This window comes from Poecile atricapillus, chromosome 17 (genome assembly GCF_030490865.1).
Source record: "Poecile atricapillus isolate bPoeAtr1 chromosome 17, bPoeAtr1.hap1, whole genome shotgun sequence".
Taxonomy (NCBI): domain Eukaryota; kingdom Metazoa; phylum Chordata; class Aves; order Passeriformes; family Paridae; genus Poecile; species Poecile atricapillus.
In genome coordinates this window covers 8,907,053-8,934,976 of record NC_081265.1, presented here as the reverse complement: position 1 = coordinate 8,934,976, position 27,924 = coordinate 8,907,053, and the positions used below count along the sequence as shown (strand labels likewise).

At 38.3% G+C, this 27,924-nt stretch overlaps 1 protein-coding gene across 6 annotated transcripts in view; it reads left to right on the top strand.

Annotated features, from left to right (window-relative positions):
* Nucleotides 1–6,754: 6,754 nt before the first annotated feature.
* Nucleotides 6,755–27,924, top strand: part of B3GNTL1 (UDP-GlcNAc:betaGal beta-1,3-N-acetylglucosaminyltransferase like 1) — a 108,230-nt gene continuing 87,060 nt past the window's right edge. For 5 of the 6 annotated variants that reach the window (XR_009279032.1, XM_058852161.1, XM_058852159.1 and 2 more), the window contains exons 1-5: nt 6,755–6,848; nt 10,411–10,527; nt 10,646–10,745; nt 15,750–15,814; nt 24,025–24,090. Coding sequence is in view for 5 of the 6 variants with exons in the window: in XM_058852161.1 (XP_058708144.1) it covers nt 6,798–6,848; nt 10,411–10,527; nt 10,646–10,745; nt 15,750–15,814; nt 24,025–24,090 (399 nt within the window). In the remaining variant the exon portion in view is untranslated. Of the gene's footprint in view, nt 7,001–10,410; nt 10,528–10,645; nt 10,746–15,749; nt 15,815–24,024; nt 24,091–27,924 lie in introns of all 6 variants that reach the window. The other variant, XM_058852162.1, reaches the window with a different exon arrangement.

Genomic DNA, 27,924 nt, shown 5'->3' with positions numbered 1-27,924 from the left:
TGAAGACCATCACAGACCCCATTTGCTCCTGTCCTCAGAGAGCTGCACATCCTCAGGTCAGCACCACATTGCTCAGGCTGCTCAAAGGCTCTCCTGGCCTTGAGAAGAGTTACATTCAGCAAAGAAAGAATATAAAGATGGAATAACAGTTTTTCACTGAAAGGGAAGAGTTTCCCATTTCTGCTCTGATCACATCTGGTCAATTTTCTGACTTTTCTACTTTTTTACAACACACAGCCAGCTGTGAGTGAGCTGCTTTCTCTCTACTGCCCTTTGTATTACCAGCACTATTATTAGCTTTAATGAAGCTGTAAAATCTGTCTTACTGAAGATGCATGAACCTGAAAACTTTTAATTTCATAACCCAGGGTGAGTGTGATAAACTGGCATTTACAGGAAATGCAGAACTGTCTTGGCTTGAAAATCAAACAAAACTGAAACGGAATTAGTTACAATAAACTGTACTTTAAGATCCACTTGTCAGAGTAGGTTAGCATTTTAAGGATGATATTAAAGATATAATAAGATGTAATAAAATATCTTTTATGGGGCAGTATAAAGATTTAAAGAACCTATTGAATTCTGTTTTCAATGAAGACATATTAAGTAAATGTTACTATTCTCTAGAGTTATACAATTCTTGTATCTTTTCTTCAGATGCCTTTGGCTAACTCATAATTCAAAATATTACTCATTTCTCTTCCTGTGTGTCACATAACGATGTGCATCCAATACATTGTCTGTGGATCTCTTATATTATACACATCCCAGTTCCTGTTATGTATACATTCCTTTGGAGGGATATGATTTATTTCTTTAAGCACTTTCCCATCTTAAAATGTCAGATGCTTCCTGTACTTATATACAAAGAAGTTTAAGCTCCCAAACGTACTGAAGTTCAACAAAATTCTGTCTGTGGATAATACAAACTTACCAGTGAATCTTTGGGAAATATAATTCAATATAATTCAATTCCATCTACTTTCCTCAGCTCTTCAGAATAACTTGATTTTACAAGTGTTTAAGACTTTGGTCATCAAGAAGATCAGAGGCATGGTTTTGAAAAACAAAGGACCTAAACTGAACACTCGAAAGGTTTACTCTTCTTCATGTAGAAGCATTGATTCTCAAGGGTTATCACAGGAAAATGGGAATTCAAGGCTACCCTTTATCTCTTTCCATTATCTGAATCTTGTTATCTTTTGTAAATAAGACCTTTTCCCTCCAAATAACTTACTTATAAAGCTTTTTTTTACATATGTATGGAAAATGGCTTTATTACTTTACTGAGTTTCAGATTGGTTTGTTAATAGCCAACCCAAACTGTATTAACTGAGGTGGTAAGACCATAATTGTGTGCCTATCGCTGGATCCTCCAGGAGATTTCACAAGCTAAAAAGTAAAATTTGCTTCTTTTACTGTGTTTTAAAAATACTGCATTATTTAGAATCATTCTTTTAGGAAAAGATTACTAAATTAAAGTCTAGCTTTGCATAATATTGCTCAAATATTAAAGCCCTTGGCAAAGAAAAACCTGCAGTAATCTGCTGCAGTTCTTTGCAAGTACTGTGGCTCTCACTCGTCACTGCCTCATCTCCTGCAGGCTTAATGCCACAAAATCATATTAATATAAAGGTAAAATTATAATATAAAGGTAAAATCATGTTAATATAAAGCCTGAGCTGGAGCAGAGAGGAGAATGGCTTGAGCAGAACAGGGAAGCTGCACATCGCACTGCTGTGGCCCAGCAGTCTGAGGGGCTGGGATGACTGGTGGTCAAGGAGGGTTTATGTTTGGAGGTGTGGACTGGTACTGAAATGAATGGGATCTTTCTAGTTCACCCACAAAGGTACCCAAGTTCAGTACTCCAGCTAACAGAATATTTGTGGTATTTGCCACCTCATAAAAACAACCACCGTCTTCTTCAGGTTGACTCATTTGAAAAGAAGAAAGAAAAAAACAAGCAACATCCTTTCTAAGGACAGCTAATGTTTCAGAGAAAGAAATGTACCACACAACACTTCTTCTCTAAGGAGCAGCAGCATTTTTCAGTGAGGTTACCCAAACTCAATATGTCTAAATTGTAAGAGCAATTAGGCCGGTAATTTCAGCTGAGCATTTGAAGTCTTGAGTACACAGGGAAATTGGCCCAAATAACTATTAGGTACTAGTCCCTGCTAGTAATAAATGCTCTGAAGGCCAAAGGAAGGCATTAGCAGCCCTTGTGCAACTCCCTTAACAGGGTGTACACATGTAACTAATTGGAAACCAGTAAACAATCCTGGTATTGAAGCTCAAAGCAGATAATCTCACTCACACTACTTCAGTCATTTTCTTCTCATGTGGCTGACTGGAATAAAACTGCTAAAATACTGTTTCCCTCATGCAGAAAAAGATCTAGGGGATATAATAGATCACAAGCTGATTAGGAGTTAACAGTGTCAAGCCATTGTGAAAAAGGCAAACACTGCACTAAGCTGTGCAAACAGGAGTATGGCTTGCAAGACATGGGAAGTAATCCTGCTCTGGTCCAGCCCCAGCAGGAGCACCAGGACTGGTGCTGGGGCCTATTCTCCAGCAGAGATCCAAAGTGCTCAGAGAGCATCCAGAGCAGAGCCAGGAGAATAAACAAAGGTCTGAAACATCACTGAACAAATCAGATGTCCATAACCTAAACCAGAGCATGGGATGGGAGGGAAACTCAACAGCAATTCACAAATTCATAAAATCATAAATCCATAAAGGGATTTTATGTGTGCAGGCTGGGGAAGGACTAAAGGATTTGTGATGGAATTTGCAAGCCTCCTAAGGCAAAGAAAGGGTTAACATAGGCATTAGCAAGAAAGCAGCTGAGAAGGCACACAGCTGCAGGGGATAAAGCCACTGGGAGAGAACTATCAGGGGACCCCTGGAGGAGGGGGCTCAGCAGCCTCTTAGGATGGAGATACAGGCTGAGGGGATGGGGGCCTGCATCCCTTCAAAGAGATTCTAGTCTTATCTTTGGGCAGGTTATTGGCCTTGTTAGTATTTAGTCAGGGTTTTTGATTATAAATCTTTTTTTAGGCCTGCAAAAAAGCTATTAGGGTGGTAAGGGTCTTGCTGTTTTCTTTTTTCTTTTTAATAGCCCAGCAAAACTTTCCACATCTGGTCTAAAATGCAGACAAAGTGCGAAATTTACTAAGGTAGGAGCAAACTAGGATAATTCTTGCCTAAGGTAAAAAATCAAGATGCTAACAGAGGATTCAAAGTGAGGAGCTATGCCTTGGGAGCTGAACACTGTGGAGGGGGAGAGAGAGAGAGAGCAAAAAGTATCTGTATAAAAGACCTAAGTTATGCTATAAGCTCAGCTTCATCTCTATATAACAGCTCTAAAACTGGGGAGATCATAGAAGTCTGCATCTTTTAACCAGAGGGAAAAGATGTTAGCTGGCCAGGTTTCAGGGGGCTTGGAAAACGCTGCAATATCTAATCTGGATATTAAAGAATTCTTCTTTCAGGCAAAGATAGCGAGGACTGCAATAAAGTGGCTGAGGATATTATGAAGCCTCATAGACCAGTAGGGGTTTGTGAGTTGATCCTGTCTCAGGATGCCAGGACTAGATGAGCTTCTCAAGTCCCCTTCTGCTGTTTTGTACTGTAATAAGAAATATTGCCCCCCTCTTCTCTTGCCACTCAACTGTGACATTTTATGAAAATAACAGAGCATTTTTGGAAGCTCAAAGCATTCTTTGAATAGAAGTGGTTTCAAAAGTTGCTCTGAGCTGAATTTTTTACCTACTCTGTTGAATGATCCTTTCAACATAGTGTATTCTGGAAATACTTCAGTATTACAGCTTGTAACTTCAGTGACAAATGTGTTAAAAGAACACTCTATACTCATTCATTCTGTCTTTCCAATAAAGATACAACCAAATTAAGTTGCCCCCATTCTCCACAACACAGCAGATTTGTTTGTACAGATGCATTTTTACCACCCCAGTTACTGTTTGAGCTTTTCAAAAAGAAACTAAACCCAAGACTACTCGGCCTCAATAACCCCACCGATAGCCTGCACAAGCAGTCTTGCTTTATCTCCTTTTAAACTCCAGTGAAATCAGCTGAGATCTGCTCTCACAAGTCAGTAGGTCCATGCTGTCCATACTGTGAATCTGTGTCATTTTAGAAACGACAGCTAAATGTAAAAAACCACAACCAACTTTCTAGATGTTTTTCCATTAAGATGAGGAAAATTTCTATTTGATAGCTAAAGGCTCCAGAAATTGCAAGTCTTAGGTTCACAGTAATACTCCTCAAGAGATTATTTTATCAGAAATAAAATTTGGTGAGAAATGTCTGAATTTGCAATGCTTTCAGCTGTGAGGACTGCTTTGTGAGCTGTCCCCCACCACTGTGAAAAATCTATAATATTGAGAAGCTGGAAGTAGAACTAGGACCAAACCATCTTTGCTCGTTCCTTAACGAGTTTGTTGCAATAGTGCTGGGAGATCTCTTTCCATTCTGACCCACATGAAAGCGGAATGGGCAGTGAAACAGTTGACTATATTTTGGAAACTATTTCATTTCCCAAGTTGCCCAAGGACACAGCAATGCCTGCTGGCTGGAATTTCAAAAACTGGTAGGTAAGAACTCTCACAATGGATGTTAGCTGCCCTGACAATCCCACTGAATAGATTCCACATGCTTGTGGGCCTATAAATGTCTTTCCAAACCCACCCCAAACAAAAATCACATTCTAAGCAGAAGTTTGTATTTAATTAATCTCTGTGGTCAGCTACATAATATAACTTAGAAAACATTTCTGGTGGGTTTGACTGGTTCTGTATTTTCCTCGGGGAAGGCAGCAAGGGCTTTGCTCTGCATTTTGCTTCACTTAATGAGGCGCTGTCCCTGACTAGGACTTTTGTTTGGTTTAGGGTGAGTAAAGCAATACTCTGTTACACTTTCTTAGATAAAGCAAGGCACACAGGCAACATAACAGTGCCAGCAGCCTTTGTCGCCAGAAGGAGAATGATCATATTTAACAGCGCTGTTCATGGAGAGATTAAACTCAGGCTGGACGGTGAGAAGCTGTGCAGATAATTTGAAATAGATTCCGAGGGTGAATTACTGCTTGGCTGTTCTCCTCACCTCCTAAATTCTTGGACTTGTGTGCCAACCAACATTTTAAGATAACTCTGCTCTGTTTGCTCCTTGAATTGTCTGGCTGTTTAACAGGCTCTTCAAATAAACAAGGGATAATCTCAGGATTTTGCTTAACAAAGATTGCTTTGTGCAAATTTAAAAAATTCTGAATAGGTTGTTGTACAGGGCCTGGCGTTGCAATCCCTTTTAGCTGTGAATACTTTCAAAGGAGTAAGTAGTTGCACAAGCATAATTTCAGTTAACAAATGATCAATAATACTTTCCAGTATATTTTGAAATGCCTTCCAGTATCTGAAGGGGCCTGCAAGGAAGTTGGAGAGGCACTCTTTGTCAGGAACTGCAGTGACAGGACAAGGAGTAATGGACACAAGTTGAAAGAGGGGAAATTCAGGTTAGATATCAGGAACTAATTTCTTATTGTGAGGGTAGGGTGGCCCTGGCTCAGATTGCCCAGAGAAGCTGCAGCTGCCCCATCCATAGGAGTGTCCAAGGCTGGGTTGGACAGGGCTTGGAGCAGCCTGGGATAGTGGAAGGTGTCCCTGCCCACGGCAGCAGGTGCAACTGGATGAGCTTTAAGGTCCATTCCATTCCACGATTTTATGATAATGGCATCATTACCACCAGCAATTTTCCCTATTTAAAGGTTATTAGAAACTTTTTCATTCAAAAAGCACTGAACACAGTAGTTCAGACCAACAAAAGCCCAGACTGGAGAGATTAGAGAACATTGGCATTACCATTATCATTCTCCAGGATTATGTACCACGAACAACTCCAAATTTGTTTCAGTTTCCACAAATTTCAGTTCAAGTAAGCTATTACCAGCCGCCATACTTCAGTGTGGGAAATAACTTTGAAAAAGCATTGTAACACTGCTGAAAATTTACAGGATTGATCTTAGAGAACAGGTGGGGAAGTGAGTGCAGCATCTATTGAGGAATCAGTGTGAGAGGGAAGATGTGTGTTAATTTCTTAACAAACAATCCGATGAGTGAAGGTATGGGTGTTAACGACTTTGAAATGGATTTAATGTCTCTATTAAATCAGAGCAGCAGGTTTGCTACAGAGCCCGGACAGCCTGACTCCTGAAACAGACAAATGGGTCGGCACAAGCCTGAACTTTTGAACTTAAGGGGAAAATGACAAGTTTAAGTGGGGGGAATATGTGATAGGCGCTTCGGGAAGGCTGTACTTTCCTAGTACCTCAGCACTGGGAAAGGAAGAGGGCAACATGCGGCCGGGAGTCTGGAATAAAAGGAGGCAGCCTCCTCCAACACCTCGAGAGAGAAAACCCCGCGGTCGTGTGCCCCGGTGGCCTCTCCCCCTTTATTCGAATAAAGGTGCAGGACTCCTCTGTCTCCTTTATGGACACTGGTTTTTCATACCGTGATTTTCAATAGGAGTGACTCCACAGACGGGGCCAGGCTTCCCCTCAGGGGCCGGGGCCGAGGTCGGGGCTTCCCTCACGGGACGGGCCCGGGGTTTCCCTCAGGGGCCGGAGCCCAGGGTTTCCCTCACGGGCCGGGGCCGGGGCCGGGGCCGGGGCCGGGGCCGGGGCCGGGGCTCGGCTGCCGCCGCCAGCGGAGCCTCTTCCGGCCGCTCCCGCCTCCGTCTCTGTGGTTGTTCCTCCCGCTCCTCCCTGAAGGGCGGCGGTGATGGCGGAGCCGGGGAGAGCCGGCGGGAGCCCCGAGGCCCCCGTGCAGGTGGTACGTGACAGGCGGGGCCGGGCCGGGGTGTCCCAGGCCGGGGCTGCCCGCTGCGGACACGGCAGCTCGGCCGGGGCCGGGGCCGGGGCCGGGGCCGGCCCGGGAGGGCTCTCCCGAAGGGCTCGGTGCCTCGGCGCGTTCGGCTACACGGGGTTGGTAATGAAAGTCGTAAAATCTTCCTACACTTCCTGCTTTTGTTACTTCCCGTACCTTTATTTATTTATTTATTTATTTAGTTAGTTAGTTATATCTTGTGTGTAGATATATATATATATGTATACAGTGTGTGTGTATATATATATAGCCTATGTACGTATATAGTGTATATGTTCATCGTTATATTTCTATTTATATAAAAAGACATCTATTTTATGTTTATATTTATAAATAAATAAACTTGTATATTTATATATAATAATATATCTCTAATATATAATTATATAATAATTATATACTTGATACATAATTATATAATAATTACATATAATTATATAGAATTATATATAAGAAACATATATTTATATATAATAAATATGTTTTATATGTTATAGATACAAATTTTTGTATTTATATTTATTTATACATTTTTTTATAAATGTGCACATATGTACAAATTAAACACATAAATAAAGTTAAATATACAATATCTATCTCTATCTGTGCCTATATAGCTATATAAATAGAAATAGGAAAATACAAAAATAGATGGAATACTTGTCTAGAATGTGTGGAGTTCAGGGAAATCCAGGTGCTGTCACAATGCTCAAGTCCAGCTTTGATTCATAGCTCTGTTTTAAGAGTCATATTTGGGTCATAGGCCATGAAACTCCTCTGTTTCTTTCTGCTGTAAATCAGCCTCAGCTAATGAAAAGGTAATTCTGACTCACATCACTCAGGTTGCCACTCAGATGATTTGAAATGCTAAAAGCACATTAGTTGTTTGCAATATATGTCCCCAATACTCAAAATTACTTTGAGAGTGCTTTATGCTCTCTTGTAGTTCACTGTTTTGGTAGCAGTCTTCAAATACAGGAAGGGTTGCTGCAAGGAGAACTGGAATAATCATCTGTGCTGGGATTGGGAAATAGGAGTTGGCATAAACTGTCGCAAAAAGACACTGGGAAAACCATTCTAGGTCTCCCTTATGCCTGCTTTTTATGTTTCCCTTAGCAATGCTGGTGTTTGTCCATGGAGAGGGGGTTTGTCAGCAATGGCAGAGCTGTAGTTGATCTTGTTTTGGGACAGAAGAAGCAGCCACAGTCTCTGGAGGTTACTACCAGCTGGTATTTTTGCTATGAGACTACACCTGTAGGTGAAATAGTGCCCTGGTTCATGATTTTCCCCTCTTTAAATGGTCCAAGGAGATTGAATTATTCTGAGACAGTCACACATTATGAAAAGCCAATTTACGACTGCCCAGTTGCAACTCTTAAGCCAGGGTACAGTTGTAGTAATGAGTGAAGAAGAAATGAAATTCTAGATTTTTGATGCATCCTCAAACTAAAACTAAACACAGAAAACCAGAGAGGTGAGCAAGAATGGTTGGAATACAAGAAAACTAGTATACAACATCAGCAATACTCTGAGGTGTTCGTCCTATTGCTGAATACAGTCATTTGCGTGGATTTGTTAATTTTTCAGGTTTTACACAGAAGTATCATCAGCAGTTCAGCTCTGGGCCTTAGTTTGGCAGGTGTCCAGTTCTGTATCTGTATCTGTGGTCGTGGTTCTGTGGAAGCAGAATTTGCTCACAGTAATGTGTTCAGGAGCATGTTAATATATCATGAGCAGCTCAGTTCAGACCACCTCAGAGCCATCAGGTATTTATGGATTGTTTAATATGTGCTGCCCTTGAAGTACTTTTTTCTACTTTCAGTTCAAACTAAACAGGGAGGTCAAACATCGTCTTGCTATTTTGCACTGCTGGCCTGACTTAAAACAGGAGTACACCACGGAAAAAAAGCAAAGAAGTTCCAGTTTTCAAACCAATGGTGTGCTAGTTGGTGATGGCTTAGTCAAATTTTTACTAAGTGAATCAGAAAACAAATTGAAAAATAACTGATTTTTCTGGATGTGCAAAACTGCACAAGTTTATATTGTCATTGGAGGAATTGTGATTTTTTTTTTCCTGATTGAATATGTTAGATTGGTTGGTATGAATGTGTAGGGTCATATTTGAATTGCCATGTGTACATAAAGAATATGAAAATCTTGAGTAAATTTAATGTAGTGCTTCAGAATCTCAGATTTTTGCTTTTTTTTTTAGTCTCAAAGTACTGATCTGACACAGTTCTGAAATAATCTTTTTTATGTATGTTTTAATTACTGGGTAATCAGGTTTTGTTGGTTTTTTTTTTTGTTTCTCCCTTATTTTAGAGTGCTTTTATCCTACTTCTTTTAAGAACTGTTCCATCATCCTGCCAAAAATCTGGAGGTTCATTCATTTTAGATGTTTACTATTTTATTTGGCTGTGTGTACATCCTTCAGTGTCCAAAACCCTGCCTTCTCGTGTGTGCATCTGTGTGTATTTGCACGATGTACCTCTGTTCACATGGCACTAAATTGTGTATAATTCCATTTCAGTATCCCAGAATTTTGTTTCTTAGGATTCTCTCCTGCCCACAATAGGAATAAATCCTCTCTTTCTTCCAGCCATGCGTTTGTTTTTTTGTAACCCCACATAATGAGGAGTTTAAGTTATGTTTCTAGGGACTTCTTGAAATGTCCCATGAGACTTTTTAGGAGTTACTTAGGCCCTTAAGTTCCCCATCTAGAAGTAATTTTACCAGGTACAGACTTGGGCTCTCCCTTTGCAAGCACAGCCAGGGTATCACCAGGATGATTTCTCAGGCCTTTGCATGCTGTGAAGGAAAAGTGTTCTATTTTGAGACACTGAAAGAATTTTGGGGATTGTTGGCTTTTTTAGGGGTAATTAGAAGAGTGGTAACTGATAAAAGCTCTCCTCTCTGTTTTCTAACCAATTTTAAAATATTTCAGGTATATTTTCCTGCTTTGGGTGCACATCAGAACCGAGAGAGGCTGTAGGAGGAAAACCTGCAGCTGGAATGGCAGAGTATGGAACTGCATCACCAACTTCCAGGGTGCTTTAGAGCAGTTGTAGGTGGAATAATTTTTAAAAACTTGGCTGCAGCCTGAGGGTCCAGCATATGTGAGCATCTCCAATTAGGCTTGAAGATAAATAGATGAGTAAGATGTATTAATAGAAGAGAAAAGTGAGGAATGTCTTAGGAAGTGCAGGAATACTAGAATGAGGTTAGGGTTGTGTTACAGATGTTTCATTTGTGGGTTTGCTTCAGTGGTCTCTCTTCTACCAAGAACCATCTTATGGAACTTTATTTAAAAAGAAGCTTGAGAGAGGAAAGCAAATCATGTGTTTGTAAAGAAAAGAAAGGTTCTTCACCGACCTTTATATTTTTAAGATGCATTTTTTGTTGAAAGTTAGTTTCAGAAGGATCTGCTACTTCTCCTTTTTAATAAATATACTGTAAGTAAACAAAAACATGCTTCCTGACATGCATGTGGATCTCTGTTTTTTTGTAGTCTATCATTGTGCCTGTTCACAACAGTGAATGCTGGTTAGATGAATGCCTAAAGTCAGTTTGGGAACAAGATTTTAAGGGAACCATGGAGCTGTCAATTTTTAATGATGCCAGTAAGGTGAGTTTCAGACCTTCTTTAAAGTACTGTCCAAGTAAATAATGTCTCTAACAAGACTTTTTGGTTCACTTCAACACACCAATTAAAATAGCTGCATCTAAGTCATTATTTTTTCTAGGATGGTTCAGCTGAAATAATTGAAGAATGGAAGATCAAGTTGGAAGAAGTTGGTGTTTCAGTAATCATTGGAACCAATGATTCCTCTCAGCCTGGAGGTGGTATGTAGCTTAATAGTGATTTTGTGAGAGTTTGGTTCTTATTGCAGGCACCTTCTGATTTTTAGTTTGAAAAGTGTCTTCGTAGCCATTTGCACTGCAATGGAAAAAGCTCACATTGTTTTCTAGAGCTCTGTTTGAAAACTCATTCCAACTTGAATTTGGCCCTGTTGCTTTGGGCTCTGTAGAATTTGTTTATATGTCCAAGGAAAGAGGAACTTGGCTTAGCACTTGTGTGCTCTACTCTGCAAAAGCAAAAGAATTTTGTTTAATTGTAGTATACACAATGTTACTAATGCTTACAATTTTACTATGGCTTTCTGATATCAGATTTATCTTCAGGAGATGGGTTTTAAGAAAAAATAAATTAAAAATTTATTGCATAAAGATTTTAAAAGTAAATGCATATCTTTCGGTTCAGTAAAATAGATCCTGAAATAGAAAATAAATACCTTTTTGATATTGCTTCAATGATCAAATCAAAACAGAGGTTTCAGAAGTTTTGATTTCAGCTAAAAACTCCCACTAAAGTGTTCACTCAAAGGGCTAAAGCAATATGTTTGGTGAGCTGTCAGACAGGTGTATGATGTGATGATCCCCTATTCATTTGCATGCTAATATGAATCACACCCACTGCAGGAGATTACAAGCAAATCTCTTTAAATGGATTTTCTTTTGCTTGTTTTGGTTAGTTTATGTTCAGGGTTTTTTAGCACAAAATCTTCCTAAAATGTAAAATGGAAATAAAAGTCAGTTGGTTTTTGAAGAAGCTGTTGAGTGACAGTAAAGCTGGAAGATCACATCTGTGTTCTGAGGAAAAACAGCAGGACAAAGGAAGAACAGTGTGCTCACATTTTGTACTGGAGCTGTATAACCAATGTTTTTGTCATTCTGGACTTTCTGGGAACGAGTAGACAGGTAGGAATTGTTAAAATATTTCTTCCAAGTTTGTGTCTTTGAAGTTATCTCTTAAAAGTCACACTTTGGAAACACTGGAACACAAAATTTGGACAATTTCTGGTTTTCACTACACGTCCTGTTTGAAGTGGAAAGAAACTTAGGCTTCTTACAGTCTCCTCAAAATGATCTTATGCAAAAGCCCAGTTCTGTTTCAGAAAGTTTGATTTTTATCCCCTGTTGAAACATGCAAATAAATTGAGAGTTTGTGCACTGAATTCTTCTGCAACCTGGTAGAGGCCCCTGGCTTTATTTACTGTCATTTCTCCTGACCATAGGCTTTACATCTGTTTTTAAATAGTTGTCAGATGTAGCAATACTGAAGTAACACAGCATAACCCTTACTATAAATATTTTTAGTATTTTAATACGTCTAGCATGAACTGTGTTGTTTTGACAGTGCAGCTTGTAATATTAGAACTATTGGACTGGTAATGACAAAAGGCAGACAAGGTTTTTAGAGAGAATTTTTCTCTTTTGGGCAAATGATACAGCTGGAGTTGAGCAATGTTGAGAATTACTCATATTCCTGTAACTTTTTCTTCTTTTTTCTCCCCTCCACTACTGGGTTATCAGTCTCTTTTCAAAACTGACTTCTTTTAGTAGTTGATGATCAAGAAACTAAGTCAGTTACAGTTTCTTAAATCAAAGAATAATCCCAGAGATTGTTAATTCTGATACTTAAGGTAGTTAGTAATGTTTTTGCTAATACCATTGTGTTGTGTAGCATATTTTCCATTTTTATAAACATTAGCTCTGTCTAAAGTCTTGTTCTTACTAAAGTGTTGTATCAATTTTGTATAAACTAGTTTTGGTTTGGCAGAACACACAAGCAGGATTTTTTTATTATTATTTTATTTTAGAATTCTGATGTCTGTTCACCTTTGCACTTCAGGAAACTGAACCTAAAACTGAGTTCCAGTTGTGAATTCCATTGTGCCATTAGGGATATGTCAGATTATTTTTTGGTTTAGCATGCATTTGTCAGTGTTGGGGTAGCTTGGGACTGAACAGATCTTTAATAAATTGGGGGTGGGAGGGGCAGCTGTGCACTATTTAAATAATAGTGTGAAATGCATAGTGCTGCTAAAAAACAAACCCAGGCTTATCCGTGTGGAAGACACTCTCAGGTCACCATTAAAACAAGAACAGCTTTATTTCATGGTTGTTAAATTTTAGAAGCAGGTTACTTGAAATCCATAGTATTTGTTTGCTTTTGGTAATTTACTTTCATTTTGTTAAGGACTAGGTACAACTGGAAGGAGTCTTGCCTTTAAAAGAAGATGCTTTGGTACAGAAACAATGTACTAGTCAGGCTTCACATCTTCAACTATTTACACAAGATTAGGATTTATTTCTGATTCTTTTCTAGCATGTAAAAGAAAGGGGGAGAACCTAGGAAAAAAGAAAGGGTCACTTGCCTAAAAAAAGGAAACCTTTTTCTTTCCAAGAGTGAGGAATGTTAATATCTCACTGAGGCTTAAGTTTTTACGGCTGTAACCATGGTAACAGGCTCTTTTCACCAAGTAAGCAGGCCTTACAAAACTCAGAGACCTGGCACAAACATTTCATTTTGTTCAGTAGAGTAATATTAAAGACATTTTTTACTCATGCCAAACACAGAATTTGTTGTTGAAAGAAATTTTTAATACCTAGGTTCTTCTGTGGGGAGTTATATTTATCTTCTTAATAATTAAAAAAATATGTGTATTTTCTTCTCTGTCTTTCCTCTAAAAGAAATCTGGTATATGAAAAACTTCAGGGTGTTTCTGTCTTAGACATAGCAAGAAATATTTTCCAACTCTTTCTCATAACAAATACTAGATATTTCATGATTTTATTTAAAGTGGTTTATTTGAAAATGAGATCTGAAATACTTCAGAAAGTTCATAGAGGAATATAATTGCCATCTTGTAGCTGCCTTGAAGTCTCCTTCACTCTTTCCTTAAATTTTTGATTCTTTGTAATTCATTATTATCCACTGAAAGCTGTTGAAATATTTGGGTATGTTAATGACAGCATTGAAATATAAGTCCAGGCTGCTTTACAGCTGCTATGGCCTCTGATAGTACTGATGTGTTTGATGTTGGGCAAATTGAATTCTCTCCTCGTTTTTGTGCTGCTCTTTTATCTCTTGCTTTACTCGGGACCTCCTCAGATCTGGGGCTTTGCTGCTTTGCTGTGTCCAGACCTGTTGTCTTGCATCAGTCGTTTCCCACTAAAACTGCTCATGCCAGGATCCAGCTCTGCTGCTGTGGCAGCTCCTGTCTTTGCCAGCTGCATTTCACTGCCAGTAGGAAGGAGACTGGGAGTTACTGTAGAGATGAGATTAGATATTCATAGGTCTGTAAAAGGTAATATGTAAACATCCTGTAAAATAATAAATCCAAAAAAACCCACGATGAGAAGTTAAAGTGAGGATTAAAGTACATGAGAAAAAATAACACAGTTATAAGGAAGAGCCTTTATTAGTCGTGTTCTGGTGGTAGTTGACATAATGTTCCTTGGAGGCAGTAAGAAATGCAGTCATAAGTCTTTTTCTGTACTTGGACAGCTCAGCAAAATAGCCAAGGAGCACGTGCATTACAACTAAGGGAACCTTTGAGGTTCCCTCAGTTAAATCTGTTTCCTGAGCAAACTTAAACTTGTAACACATAAAAAGATAAGAGAATTACAGAACAAAACTTTTCAAATGCAAAATCAGAAACTTCATGGATAATATTATTTAAAATTATTCTTCTCCATTTCATGGTGAGATTTTTTTTGGCTTTACATTTCCAGTTTTCCCCCTTAAAAGTAAAAACCCTACAGTATTGCATGTCTTCACAATGTTTGTTTTGCAGGTCAGGGTGATCTTGCTGGATTCCCTGACTTGGTCCCATAAATACTCCAAAGAATTTTATGTTACATATGTGACCAAGAAGAATCCATGCAGAATTTTTCAGACTACCACTGGATATAGTGTGGTCTTTTCTTGAAATGCTGCCCAGGGCAAGAACTCAGAGAGCAGAATGTTCTTAGGTACACCTTGTCTGCCTGCAAAAACGATCCCAGGTAAGCATTCCCGCCATGTGGGTTTATTTCAGTGGCTGCTGCAGTCCCATCCTTACCTTCAACTGTGGATTCCTGCTCCTTCCTATTTTTCTGGTTCTGCCATTTGTTTGATCCTCCAGAACAGTCATCTGCTTCAGAAATAAGGCTGACAAAAAGAATTTTCTTCTTTGGTTCAGCTTCCTGAAATGAATGTGTCGGTAAAAAGATTCACCAAGTGTCAGGAGGTCAGAAACTAAGAGACCCTAGGTGCCAATGTTGTAATTTGTCTGAAGTGACATTTCAGTGTGCTCTCCATTGATGACTTCTACCACGTTATGGTAGAAATAAGCCACCTTTGTGCTTTGTGTGTGTGTCTAATAAAAAAGCTTTGGCTCCCCTCTGCATTACACTTGCCTTTGCATAAATGGCACATGAAGTTTTTGTATTTGCAAAGTTTGTACTTAACAAGCACCAAGGAACAGAAATTTTTGTGTCCTTCTCAGAACCCTGACGTGAAGACCAGCTGTTTGTGGTCCTTCTCTGCGTCTTTTATGATTTGCTGGTATGTTTTAGGACTTAAAAAGGTGAATGTATGTCCAGCCAAGGGTTTTCAGCATCTACTCTTTGTGAGGGGTTGGCCTAAATGACCTTTAAAGATCCCTTCCAGCCCGAAGCATTCTGTGATTCTACAAGCTGAGTATAAATATATAAATAATATGAATATAAAACCTGCCCTCTTCAAGATACACATTACATATTATGTCCTTTGGGGAGGGCTGGCAAAAGGAATCTTATTCTGCTTGATTGTGTAGTTCTGGTATTCACTCAGAGAAGGTGACTGACGTAGGCATCCTATTTAAATATTCTCAAATTATCTTGCTTTAAATGTGGAAAAAATTGGTTCTTTGTGTGATACTGATTTTTGTATTTTCTCTTATTTGTTCCTCACTTTATTAAGATTTTAAAAGATGCAACAGTAAAAACTCCTCCATATTTTTATCTTTGCTTTCTCAACAGTTGGATTTGCTAAAAATCAAGCAGTAATTCAGAGCTCAGGAACCTATCTCTGCTTTCTGGATTCAGTAAGTTAATGCTTTTTGTCTAACTTGGTTTTTTCAATAAATCCTTTCCTTTTTAATAGAGTTGTTGATTTGCTGAAAGACAAGCTGCTTAAAGGTGTTTGGTTGTTAAATGTGCTGGTTACTATTTATGGCTGTAAAGTTGTATTCCAACCTGCAGAAAGCCTTACATCATTCTTTGATTATATCAGATTTCACAAGCTGTTGTGAACAGGGCTGGGCAAGGTTGGTATTTAGGTGTTTTGAGGATTTTTCTTTCCCACATTCTTCAGAAAATTGTATTGATGAGAAACTAAGAGCTAATCTACTGGCTTTTTGATGTAAAATAGGAGAGGTCTCACCTTCCAACTTGAATTTTTTTTTTCCTGTCCTTTGTTGGATATCTTCTGTGAAACCATTCAGCTCACTAACCCCCAGATAAGGATCTCACTTCGTGCAGCTGAATATGCAGGAATGGTTTCACAAAGGTGCCCAGCTGAGCAGAGCAGTGGGGCCTTGTGCTGGGAGCAGGCAAGAAGAGCAGGACCTTCAAGGCTCACTGATCTCCTGTAATTTCACCTGAAGATTGATTTTTTTCCACTCTGAATTGGAACTGAACTATGGGTTAGGGTAGTACAGGATGAACTGGCTGCTGACAGGGTAGGTTTTCAGATACAATTCAACTGACTATTATGATTGTGCTTGTTAAAAAATGTTGTGAGAGCAGGGATGTGAACTCTACAGCCATTCTCAGGTTTTAATTAGGAAAATCCTTCAAAATCCTTCAGTTTGCAAACTCCAAGTGCATTATCAACTAGATGGAAGAAATTTTTTTTGTTCATATGTTAAAATGTCGTGATTTTTGTGATATATTGTTAGTCAGTGAGGCTGTTCACATATCTAAAATGGAAAAAAAAAAAAAAAAAAAGGGAACTTACTTTTGAATTGCAAAGTTTGGGTATTCCAGGCTTGGACAGATACTACTTTGCATAGAATATTCTAGGGAGTCTGCAGGATGAGGAATGTGTGTACTTGAGCTGGCTGAAGTTATCTGAGTCCACGAGTACATGAATGAGAAATTAATCTACTCTTGTCCCATGGAGCTTCATATCTTCTGTCTCAAATATGTGTAGTATGATGCAAAGTAAATTATGGGTTAGTCTTTCTTTTCAATCCAGACAGATCTAGTTGTTTGAAAATTACTAGCAATAAACTAGAAGATCAAATTCTCTTAATGAAGTTAATTCACATTTTCATAGTGGTTCTTCAGAATTCTCGATTTATTATTTACCATATATTAAAATCTTCCTGCTGCTGTGTTGTTTCTTTGCTGATTATTGCAGGAAAACAAAACATCAGGTAAGCAAATAATTATTAAGGAATATGACTGGTAATGATACTGTATTTCTGCAATATTATCATTAGCAGAAGTTTATATTTAATATTATCAAGAATTACTCAAAGTGAGTTGAGGATTTTATGATTTACAGTGTGGATGACCTTAGGAGAAGTTACCAAAATTTTCTGTTCTGTGCATTTCTGTTACTTCCTCAAAACAGAGGCATTCTGGACTACCAGAAGCCTAATCTTGCTACAAAAAAATTTGTAAATGCCTGGCATTACTTAGATGTATTTTCTCCTGTCTCTCCTTGTGACTATCATTTTTTGCTGAAAACTGATCAGAGCAAATAAAGTGGAAACTGCTACAAGTCCAAAAATTGCTCAGTGTTTTGGTAGTTGGTAAATGTCATGTGATAATAGCTGGGAAGCAGATGTTGCCAGCTGTTTAACAACTCTGCTTCCACACACCACCTACCTTCTTCATTTCAGTCACCAGTCCAGTATCCAGCTCTCTAGGAAGGAATGTTGATATCAACCTTTTGGAATGTGCTGCAGTAATGCCAAGGAATTGACCTTCAGAAGTGCAGCCACAATTTCAGGTTTGCTACAGGTGGATGTGGAGAGGAATGGGGCTGGGGCTGTAGTTTGTGCACATTACAAAGAGGTGGAGAAATACATCCCTGGCTTTTTGTGCATTCCTTTGTTTTCTCTGTGAAGGGAAATGAGTGGATGAGCAAATTTGGGAGCGTCTTTGGAAGGGCTGGCTCCAGCAAGACTGTTTTTGCTTGCCATTCCAGCTGGAGTCAAGCTGCTTGTGTTATGTCTCTCAACACAGATTTCTGAGGACAACAAACTGGGGAGAAATGTGGAAAAAAAAGGTTACACGTCTCAGAAGTGTCAGAATTTGATCAGCCTTTTCTAGTATGAAGTGGCAGCTGTTTGACAAACAGCTATTGTGGAGTTTTTTTACTCTGGTTGTTGTTACATATTTCACCTCCAAGCTTCTGAGGCATTTTTTCCCCTCTGGGAAAACAAGTAGAAAAATTGAAGCTACTTAACAATGTTTTCAAATATAACATTTACAGTGTGGAAAAATGAGAACTAATTTTGCAAATATATTTCACTGATAACTTTTCTTCTTTAAATTGTCTGCAATTATGACTTTATCTGCCAGTTTCATTGTACTGTAGCTGTAGTTTGTCACTTCTCTGGGGTGGTGCCATTTTTGTTAGAGGCATTTACCCACTTGTAGCACAGCAGAGCTCTTACACTAAAAATTCTGCTTTGAACTGCTGTTTTCATTGACATGCACATAAACATGCCTCTACTTGTCTGAAACTGTATTTCTTTAAAAAGAATCATGCTTTCATTTCACCCTAACAATCTGTGTCTTTTCCAATTGTTTCAGGTTTATTCAGTGTGTTGTTGGAGAATTCCTGACTGTTAGAGAAAAAACATAAAAATGTGTCCTTTTTTGACCTGCAGTGTTTCAAACCCAGTCATAATCACTTGAGAACTTAATGTGCTTGTTTTAATCTTTTGAAAAGCTCTGTTGGCAATGTATCACAATTTCAGAGATTCTCAGGCAGTTCAAAGATATGACTTTAAGCCATGTTGCCACAGTGTCACTGCCTGCTAATAATCAAAAATGCCATGGTGACACTGATAAGTTTTATTCACCAAAAATGAGGGTGAACCACACCAGATTTGTCATTTCTGTGATGGAATTGGCAGCTGCCTTTTGCTTTGGGAGATTTGTTTGTATGATTTAAGTTGGGAATGGTAATTCTTAATTGCTGTGTGCATAATTGCTTAATTTCAAATTGCATGTGTTCCTTGAGGTTCAAGTTCAAGCCCACATCGTTGAGGGGGTATTGCTAAAGGCCTTGGAGGAAGGTGGTTGGAATTTCTCTAGGCAGACCTGGTAGATGTGTCAGGCACATTCAGTTATAAACAGCTTGTTTTTCCAGCCTCTTCCTGGGTTTGGAAGCATGGATTTCCTCTTAGTTGCCATTATACATTACAGGCACTAATAAACTGCTGAATTATTCCTCCTTTCTTTCAAATTATTCTTAGGAAAATTCAAATTATTTCTTAGGAAATGGAGATGTGATCAGAGTTTGTGTAATTCCTTTCTGTTGTTGTTTAACATACTGTTCCTTTGGAACTTATCCTCTGATTTAAAAACTGAAATAAGCTGTTATTACACACAAATATCAGGTGTGTGGATGTAGTGGTGAACCCCATTACCAGAAGAGTTGTCCATGTTTCCTAATCACTCATGAGCCTCATAAACTCAAAATACGGGTGCTTGAAGGCATCATTCCTATCATTGTTTTGTAAAGATGTGCTTATATTAAAACCAGATTAAATGCCTCTGTCTGGTATGAAATGTTGAATGAAGAAGCAGACCTTCAGAATTTGGTTGCCATAACCTCTCCCTACATGTGTCTTCATCTATTCAGTAGTTAAAGAGGGGAATTGGAGTTGCTGGTGAAGCTTTTACTCTTGTCTGGGTTTACTGGCTTTGCTGCAGAACACCTTGTGAGTTCCCTGCTTCACTTGACTGCAGACACATCATTTTTTTCAGTGATCTGAGTATGAGAAAAAAATCAAAGGTGATCTCCAGTGACCACAGAAAAGCAAGATATGGAAAGGCATTTGTCTGCATTTGCTGAATAAATGCACTGAGGTGAAAGCTGCTTCTACAGCAAAAGTTTCCTGACCAACTAATAGCGATGCTTAATTAAAAGATTCCATAAAAAGATTGTCAGGCTCATAAGAACACCACCCAGGTCCATGTTCGTTGCTATGTTCAAAAAAGAGAAAGGTGCTCCATGCAATCAGCTTCTTAAATTTGAAGAAGCTTTGTTGTCCCCTTTGTTGTCCCCTTCCTTTGTTGTCCCCTTCTCTCAGTTTAATTTGGGAGTAGAAACAGAAAAGTTGCATTTTTTTTCCTTATGATCTTGCAAGTACTGACAGATCATTATTCTCAGGTGATTTGTGGGTGCCATTTGAGTGCCTGAATGAGTGTGATAGTGTGGGGCTGGTAAAAAACCAGCCCCTGGAGAATTGCCTGGAATCAGGGTATTTCCTTCAGTAGAGCTGTTGACAGACCAGTTTTTGGAGGTCCCAGGCATTTCACTTCCCTGGTTCAAGGAGTTGAACTGAACAATAGCAAAGAAAGATTTTCCCTCTAGTCTGAGCAGGTGCAGGATAAATGAATGGACCATTTGATGAATTGAAAGATTTTGGAGATGCCATATTGTTGCTCAATGAGTGAAACATTCCTCCCGCTGTTGCTGCTGGTTGTATTTTGCATTTAATAGCTGCAGTGGAAAGAAGGTGCTGTTGTTATGGGAGTGTATCAGCTCTCAATCCTTTTTTTCATTTTGAGCAGCCAAATATGAAGGACTTGGGAAAAGCACGAAATGCTGGGTCTGTAATGTGAGCTTAAGGAAGCACCTCAATACTGAGCTATAATTAGTGTTTTGTTTTCTGTGAACTTGCCCTTGGTTGCAAAAAGTCGATGTGTATTGTGATGTGAATTGTATATTTTGTTTTACTTTCGGAAGTGCAGAAGCACCAGTTTGAAGGGAAAATGATGAGGTTACCACTGTGTGGAGCCCAATGTGGTCCCCACAGGCTGGCTGAAGAGGCCAGCTTTTGTATTCCAAGTATATGAGTAGGGAAGGGATGCATTTATTTAGCATTTATTTCAAATTTCTTTTCTTTTGTTCATTCTTTCCATGGGGGAAATTTCATCTTGTCAGCTCTATATCTGCTAGGGGACCATTAGAGACTTCCATGTGAACAGAGAAAATTGGATTTCATTCTAAACTTCAGTTTTGTTAAAAATATTTTTCAGTGTAAGTCACTGCTACTATTGTTATCTTCCCTACTCTCACCTAGGAAACAGAAACAAACTAAATATACTTCCCTTTTTATATAGGCCTTTTTTTTTTCTGTCTGAAATGAGTGAAAAATAATTTGGAAAGTGTTTGCCTGATTACTGAGGTATTGTTCTCAGTTTTAAACAAACAAACAAAAACACAAAAAAATGAGATGACCAAATTCAGCCTGTAGAAACTGAAGTGTGGTAAAACATTTCCTGAATTGAATATCATAAGTGCAACAGCTTGGATAGAAAATTTGTGATTGCATCTCATACAGTTGTGTAAAATATTTTACTACCTTAGTTGTTTAATACTGTAGTTGCTAAAATTCCATCATTTTTTTAAGGTGCTCTTAATTTGTGGTACAATAGTTTTGGTTTTACTCATTAGAATTTATTTTGATTTTTAAATATCAGTCTTAAATCCATGATTATTTCACTATAAATACATTCTGTTTTCCACTCCATGGTCACCTTTCCAGTCATCCAGAGTGAAGAATCTGTGAAAGCTGGATTTTGCAGTTACTTTTCTGGTACCAGCCTGAATCCAAGAAAGCTGAATGATGCTTGTATCTCATTTCTGTCTGGGGTGTGATTTATATTTTGTGCTTCTTCCTCATCATCCACTTGCTTTGTTACAGTATTTGGGATTATATCCTAAACTGTTACATGCCTTTTTCTCCCATCTTTTTTTCTCCTTTCATGAAATTGGAAGCTATCACAGAGCAGTGCAGCGGTGTGTGTGTAGAGCTGCGAATAAAAAAACGAGACAGAATTATTAAAAGAAATAAAGGTCATCCAGGGTAAGAGTTCATAGAGTTTTCCAGCATTAGAGAACAAAGCTGTATTAATAAAAAGAGGCATTTAGAAGTTTTTGTGGTTACAGTGCCCCCTCTTTAGCTGGAGTTTACAGAATCCTGATGCTCTCTGATAGCCTAAGCCCCAGATCTGGAGATGTGTGAGTTTTGCCAATAGCATCAAACTGACACAGTGTTTTCTTAGGGGAACGGGGCCATTCCTGTCAAATTGGGTGGTTATGAAAACATGACATCGACCTCTTTGGTGCATAGGTTATTTTCATTTGGTTTGAATACTTTCCATGCTGATTTAACCTTTTTTAATCAAGTGTATTATTATTTTTCATCTTTGTGAATGTAAGAATTCTCTCTGCTGTGTGGGATCATGAACAGTGAGATCTTTTAGCACAAGAGCACATGTATCTTGTAAAAGATGAGGGTAACATTGTTCTGAGCATTGAAATTCCTGGCTGTTTGGTGGATTTTTTTCTGTTTTTTCTTTTTTTTTTTTTTTTCTGTAAACAAAAAATGATGTTCAGAAAATATCTAAGCATCCTTAGCAACTTGTAAAGGAGTGAGCAAAATTCAGTTAAAATATATCTGCTATTGCTTGTATGAAAACCAGATTTTAATTTACAAAATCAATTCTATATTTGGCCTAAAGAAATAGGATTATGGTTCTTCTTGTGGGAAATAGGGTAAAGGTTTTATTGGAGCACTTACTTGATACTGGAATTCTGGTGCTCTGTTGATGAAGTGGATTAGGTGGTAAATAATATCATTATAGTTTAGAAGTCATGAGAAATCAGAAGGGTTTTTTGCTCTATTGGATTTGAAAATCAGGAACAGCTGTCATGCTTATTACTAAACATATCCTAAATGCAAAATACAGAAAAATGCTTTTGACAACGTAGTCCTCCCATCTTTTATAAACTTACATGTGATAGGAGTCAGTTCTATTATTGTTTTATCTTTAACCTTGAATTGTATTAAATAGTTGGACCTACTTCTGAAACTTTTTATCCTGCATTGTTTTGATAAAACTGTAGTGGCACCTTTATAGCAAGGTCATTCAACTCTTCAAGCTGTAGATATTTAAGCAGTAATATATTTTTTGTTGCTGTTGACTTGATGGGAAGTTTTAAACTGGTTGTAAATTCAATATTGAGGGTTTGTGTTTTAATAGGAATCTCAGAATGATTTCAGTGTGAGGAACTGTTAATGGACTGTCTGTAGAACAGGAATTCGGGGCTCCTTTGAATTATGTTTGCCTGATTAAGTTTATTTGGGAATACTCTGAGAAGAAATAGGCTGTGTTAGCTCTAACCAGCATCTAAAAAAGACTCATTCTTTAAAAGGGGGGAAATATGGCACCAGCATGGAAAAGAGTATAGGTAGAAACCTCAGGGGCCTAAATTTAGGGAAGAAAAATTGTGCTACATTTTCTATAGACTGTAAAGTCACTGGCTAGAAAGGATTTAATTTTGAACAGGAAATAATATAATTTTGAAAGGAATCTCTCCTAACAGTTCAAGGCAGAACAGCAAAGTTACTGACTTTTCACAAAACAACCTATCTTGTTGTATGTAAACAAAAAACAGATCATTATGCTACAAGTAGAAGAAGAATTAACACGAAATTTAAATCTAGGTGGTGTGTCAGTGTCAATGCTAATGAATTTTATGAGTGTGGGTACTTCCCTTTTTTCCTTTTCCTTAGAATTTTCTCATTTCACAAGTACTAGTTGTTGTGCCCGTGAAATATGACATATTTTTAGATCTAGAGACCAAAGGCTTTTCATTTTCAGTGGAACAAGGTACAGCCAGATTGCAGAGAACATTTTCCTCATAGTGCTGTGTCTCAGATCTCCTGGCTTTAACTGAGGGTAGTTCCTTGTCCTTACACTCAGTGCTGCTCTGGGAGTTGTGAAAGAGTTGGAGAGTTTCTTGAGAAATAAATGTTAAATGTTGGGTGCCTGTGGATGCGTGTTGAGATCACATCACCATCGTCACGTAGTAGTTTTGATCACTTCCAGCTCGAGTTTAATCCACAAAAAGTGTGAGGTCTCTTAATATCTGTTCTATTTGCATTTCTGACTGCAAGCCAGTAAAATGATGTTAATTTAGCAACATATTCTAAAGTGTGTCAGTACTGTACTGTGACCCTTTTTATGTTCAGTAACAGAGTGCTATTTATTCCAGGATGATGTGATGATGCCACAGCGGGTTAGGCTGCAGCACGAAGTTGCCATTCAACACCCAAACAGTGTGAGTACTTTTTTCTTGTCTGTATTTCTGGGTTTTTCTTTGACAGAGTTCCGGATACATCTTTAAAAGGATATGAAAATTTCACAGTGGGGCTGAGGGAGGCAAAGCAATAACCAGTGTATTCTTTTCCTTTATTTTTAATCCTTGCACTGAATGGGAGCTTTGATTGAACTTCTTTTCTTCCTTTTATTTTCTCTGTTCAGAAAACCAGATCTCATTACAGCAGTGATAGTCTTTTGCAAATAAGTATATAGGTTTGGCTAATGTCTGTAATCTAAGGGAGAATGCCTTTTTTATGTAGCCTAAGTCGTGAAAAGCTGCAAAGGATTGGCTACAGCTATAGTTTATCTGCTTTTAATAATTAAGAAACTGTAAGCCATAGGGAATGTATGAGTTGTAACCACTGATGAACTGGCCTGCAGTTCAGCTGATGTTTCTCTCTATGTCTGTAAAATAAAGTGTCAGGAATATCCTGTGAGGTAGTTTTTCTCTGATCTATAAGATTTTGGTTTTATATGATTTTCTGTGATTAGGGTCAGTGTTCTTTAGAGAGAGTTTGTGCATGTGTTCTACTTATCCAAAGATAATATATACATATATACATAAATAACTGGTTATGGCAGTTAGTTAATTTGTCAACGCTATTGACAAAGATATTCCTTTATAAACTTGAAAACTGAATTTGTATTCCTATCAACAATATACAGCAAAATCAGCCTTATTGTTTCCACATCTTTGACATTTTCTCTCTCACTTATTTCAATGTGCAAGATGTTTCTGGAAAGGCAAGGTCAATTGACTTGGTCTGTCATGGAGGTGTTTCCTGCAGGTATCTGAACAAAACACAGTTTTAGGATTATTGCTCTTTGTCAACTTTTTGACAACCTTTTGAACTTTTTGAACTGCAAAACACACTTGCTTCAAAGTAGAGATTATTGCAGTCTTTTTAGCTGAGGAATTCTGCCAAACAACCTGCTGCTTGGTGGTGGGATGTGTACCTGCTCATCACACCACCTGTTTTAGGGCTCTTCTGAAATCTGATAATCCTTACAATGGAATTTATTAAATTATAGCTTTAATAGTACCTGAGTAGCAGTTAACCTAACTCAATAAAATGATAAATAGAAAGTTGTTTTTGTTCTGATATCAATCAGTTAATGTAATTCTGCAGTCAGGTGCCAAAAAACCAGAAAGGCAAGTTGATCCAGTATGCTTGTTTTATGTAAATTAGTGCTAAGACCTATCATATTTCTTGCTTATATGGTTTCTATGGATGTAAATTAAGACTTTTTTAATTAGACTAAATTCAGCTAAACAGTCTGTAGTCTCTTCAGAAAGCTCTTCAACTATTTTGTTTATATTGTGTTACACTTTAGTGCCCAAAAGCTCTCAGTATGAGCTATTAAATGACAATCAAGCAAGTAATAAAGAGGACCTGAGAAGACTGAAGAGTCTTTATGATCTGTTCTAAGCAACACAAACCTGTTACTGCCACGTTCTGAATTCAGGGGAATTTATGGTCCCGTTTCAGTCTGGCACTTGTGGTGGCCTGGCCTTGGCTGGGTTCTGTCTCTCCTCAGAAGGATGGGCTGGTGGGAGAAAGGGAAGGTGGAAAAAACTCATGGGTCAAGATCAAGGTGATTTATTAAAAGCAAAGGAACAGTCCTTTGGTCAGTTTGGACCAGCTGCCCTGACTGCCACTCCAAGACCTTGCCCACCCTCAGCCTTGTGGAGAGGGGGAATGTTGGAGGGACAGCCTTGCTGCTGTGGGAGCACTGGTGTGTTACCAGCACACAGCACTGAGAGGGCTGGCGTGGGCAAAATGAACTCCATTTCCATCAGAGCCAGCACATTTTCCTTGTTACAGGTATAGAAAATGTGTGGGATGTTTGTGTGAGGTGTAACCTTCTGGGTTCATGTTGGGTCTAACAGAACTCTAATTCAAAGGCCTGAAGGAGAAAAGGGAACATATCCAGCTGTTTCTGGTGGGCAAATAGATCAGTTTGGTCCAGAGACCCTCAATAGTTCTGACACAACTTTGAGAAAAGTTGGCCTGGTCACAAATCTACTGACCAGTGTCAGGGTGGACTTCTGTTCTTAAAAGAATATCATTCTGCTGTCCTCAGAATAATCATGCCATTCAATTTTCTAGCCTTGCAAGATGTTTGGGTATGTTTGAATGAAGTTTTGTTCTTTATTTGAAGTTCTGGCCTGGCTTTAGTCAGTCTGATAAACCAGAGTATGTGGAGGGGCACAAAAAAAAATTAAGAAAAAAAAAAAGCAGAAGGTTGAGAAATGCCTGTGAAGCAGTGAGCTTTTTTGGTTTGTTCCTGAAATTCTAATTTGCAGACTTGCACTTTCCACTGTTTTGCAATTCTCCTGACCTGGATTTTTGACTTTATGCAGTCTCGATATATTTTCAGAAATTTTATTCTTAATCCTAGTCCTGCTGATTGTTCCTGGGAGTCAGATTTAAAGATCAGTGTTCCCAGTGGGCCCTGATATTATAGGCTTCAGTCTGCTGTTGTTGTTACTATAGATCTAAAAGTAGGAAAAGTCTCCAGCTTTGCCCACCAAGAGAAATCTCCCAGGTTCTAATTAATCCCTGAGGTTCTTCTCCTTTTGTGTTCAGTCTTAATTGCAAACTGCCATACTCTGACTTGAAGCCTGGTTACTGAACAGCAGAACCAAAGCTATCAGATGCCTCTGTGATCTTCCCAACAAGTTATTCTTTAAAGAAACCTGGGTCTCCATCTAAGAACATGAGGAGCTTGCCCCAGGTTCAGGTACTGGAACACAGCTGAGTTAACAGCAGCAGCCTTTGTGTCTAATTTCCTTTGTGTCTAATCATAGATTAATTGTGCTTTAAAGAGCAAGTTAATTTCTATTCTCTTATCTGGAACACTTTTTAAAAATAAGGTTTGTAGGCTGGAACTGTTCCGTCCTTGGAAATGTTCAGAGTGGAGAATTTTGGATACCAAAATACAAATCACTAATACATTGTGGTTTTCATTAAAGCATGACTGCTGTCACCTTGTCCACCATTTTATACCATCTCTAAGTCCCCCTGACATGAATTCTATAAACAGAAAACACAAGTTTTTGAGATTCTGTGTATTTATACTGGAAATTCTTAAGTTCTGCTTAAGAAATATAGGGCTCAGGGCAAATCCCTACTTTGAGCAGTTGTAAATTTCAGGGACATCATACTGGTTTTGTTTATTCCTAGAAGCTGCATCTATCCCATTTATCCAGGGTAAGCCAGGTGTTGCTTATTTACCACAACCACAAAACATGTATGCTTTGTTGGTAGCTAATTAATAGGAAGATTAAAGATTCTAGTTCACTTAATTTTGAAAAAATCATGCCTTCATATCTTATTTTTATTTTATTTATAAATATTTATATATGTATTTATATATATAAAATATTTGTATGTATTATATATAGAATTTATTTATCTTATTTATTTTATTATATCTTATTTTGTGTTCTTCTGGAGGAGCTCCAATCTTGTGTACATACTGGTGTTCTATAAAACAACTTTCTAAGTTTGGAGTAGCCCAGGAAATTATTTCCCAACGCACAGACACTGTGCAGTCTTTCACTCTGCCTCACATTTATTCTGTTGTTCAATTTCTGGAGTGTTAGCCTCTGGGAGCTCCCAAAGCTTTTCATTTCAAGGAGAGAGGGGGATGTCAGTTGTATCTGCTCCCTGGTTGTCTTGCTGCTGGATGCTTCCAGCATCTGGGCATGCTGAAGGAAAATCGCTGGATCTGGAATGATCTTGGAGACACTGAGTAACATTAAAGAGCTTAAAAAATAGCACTGGCT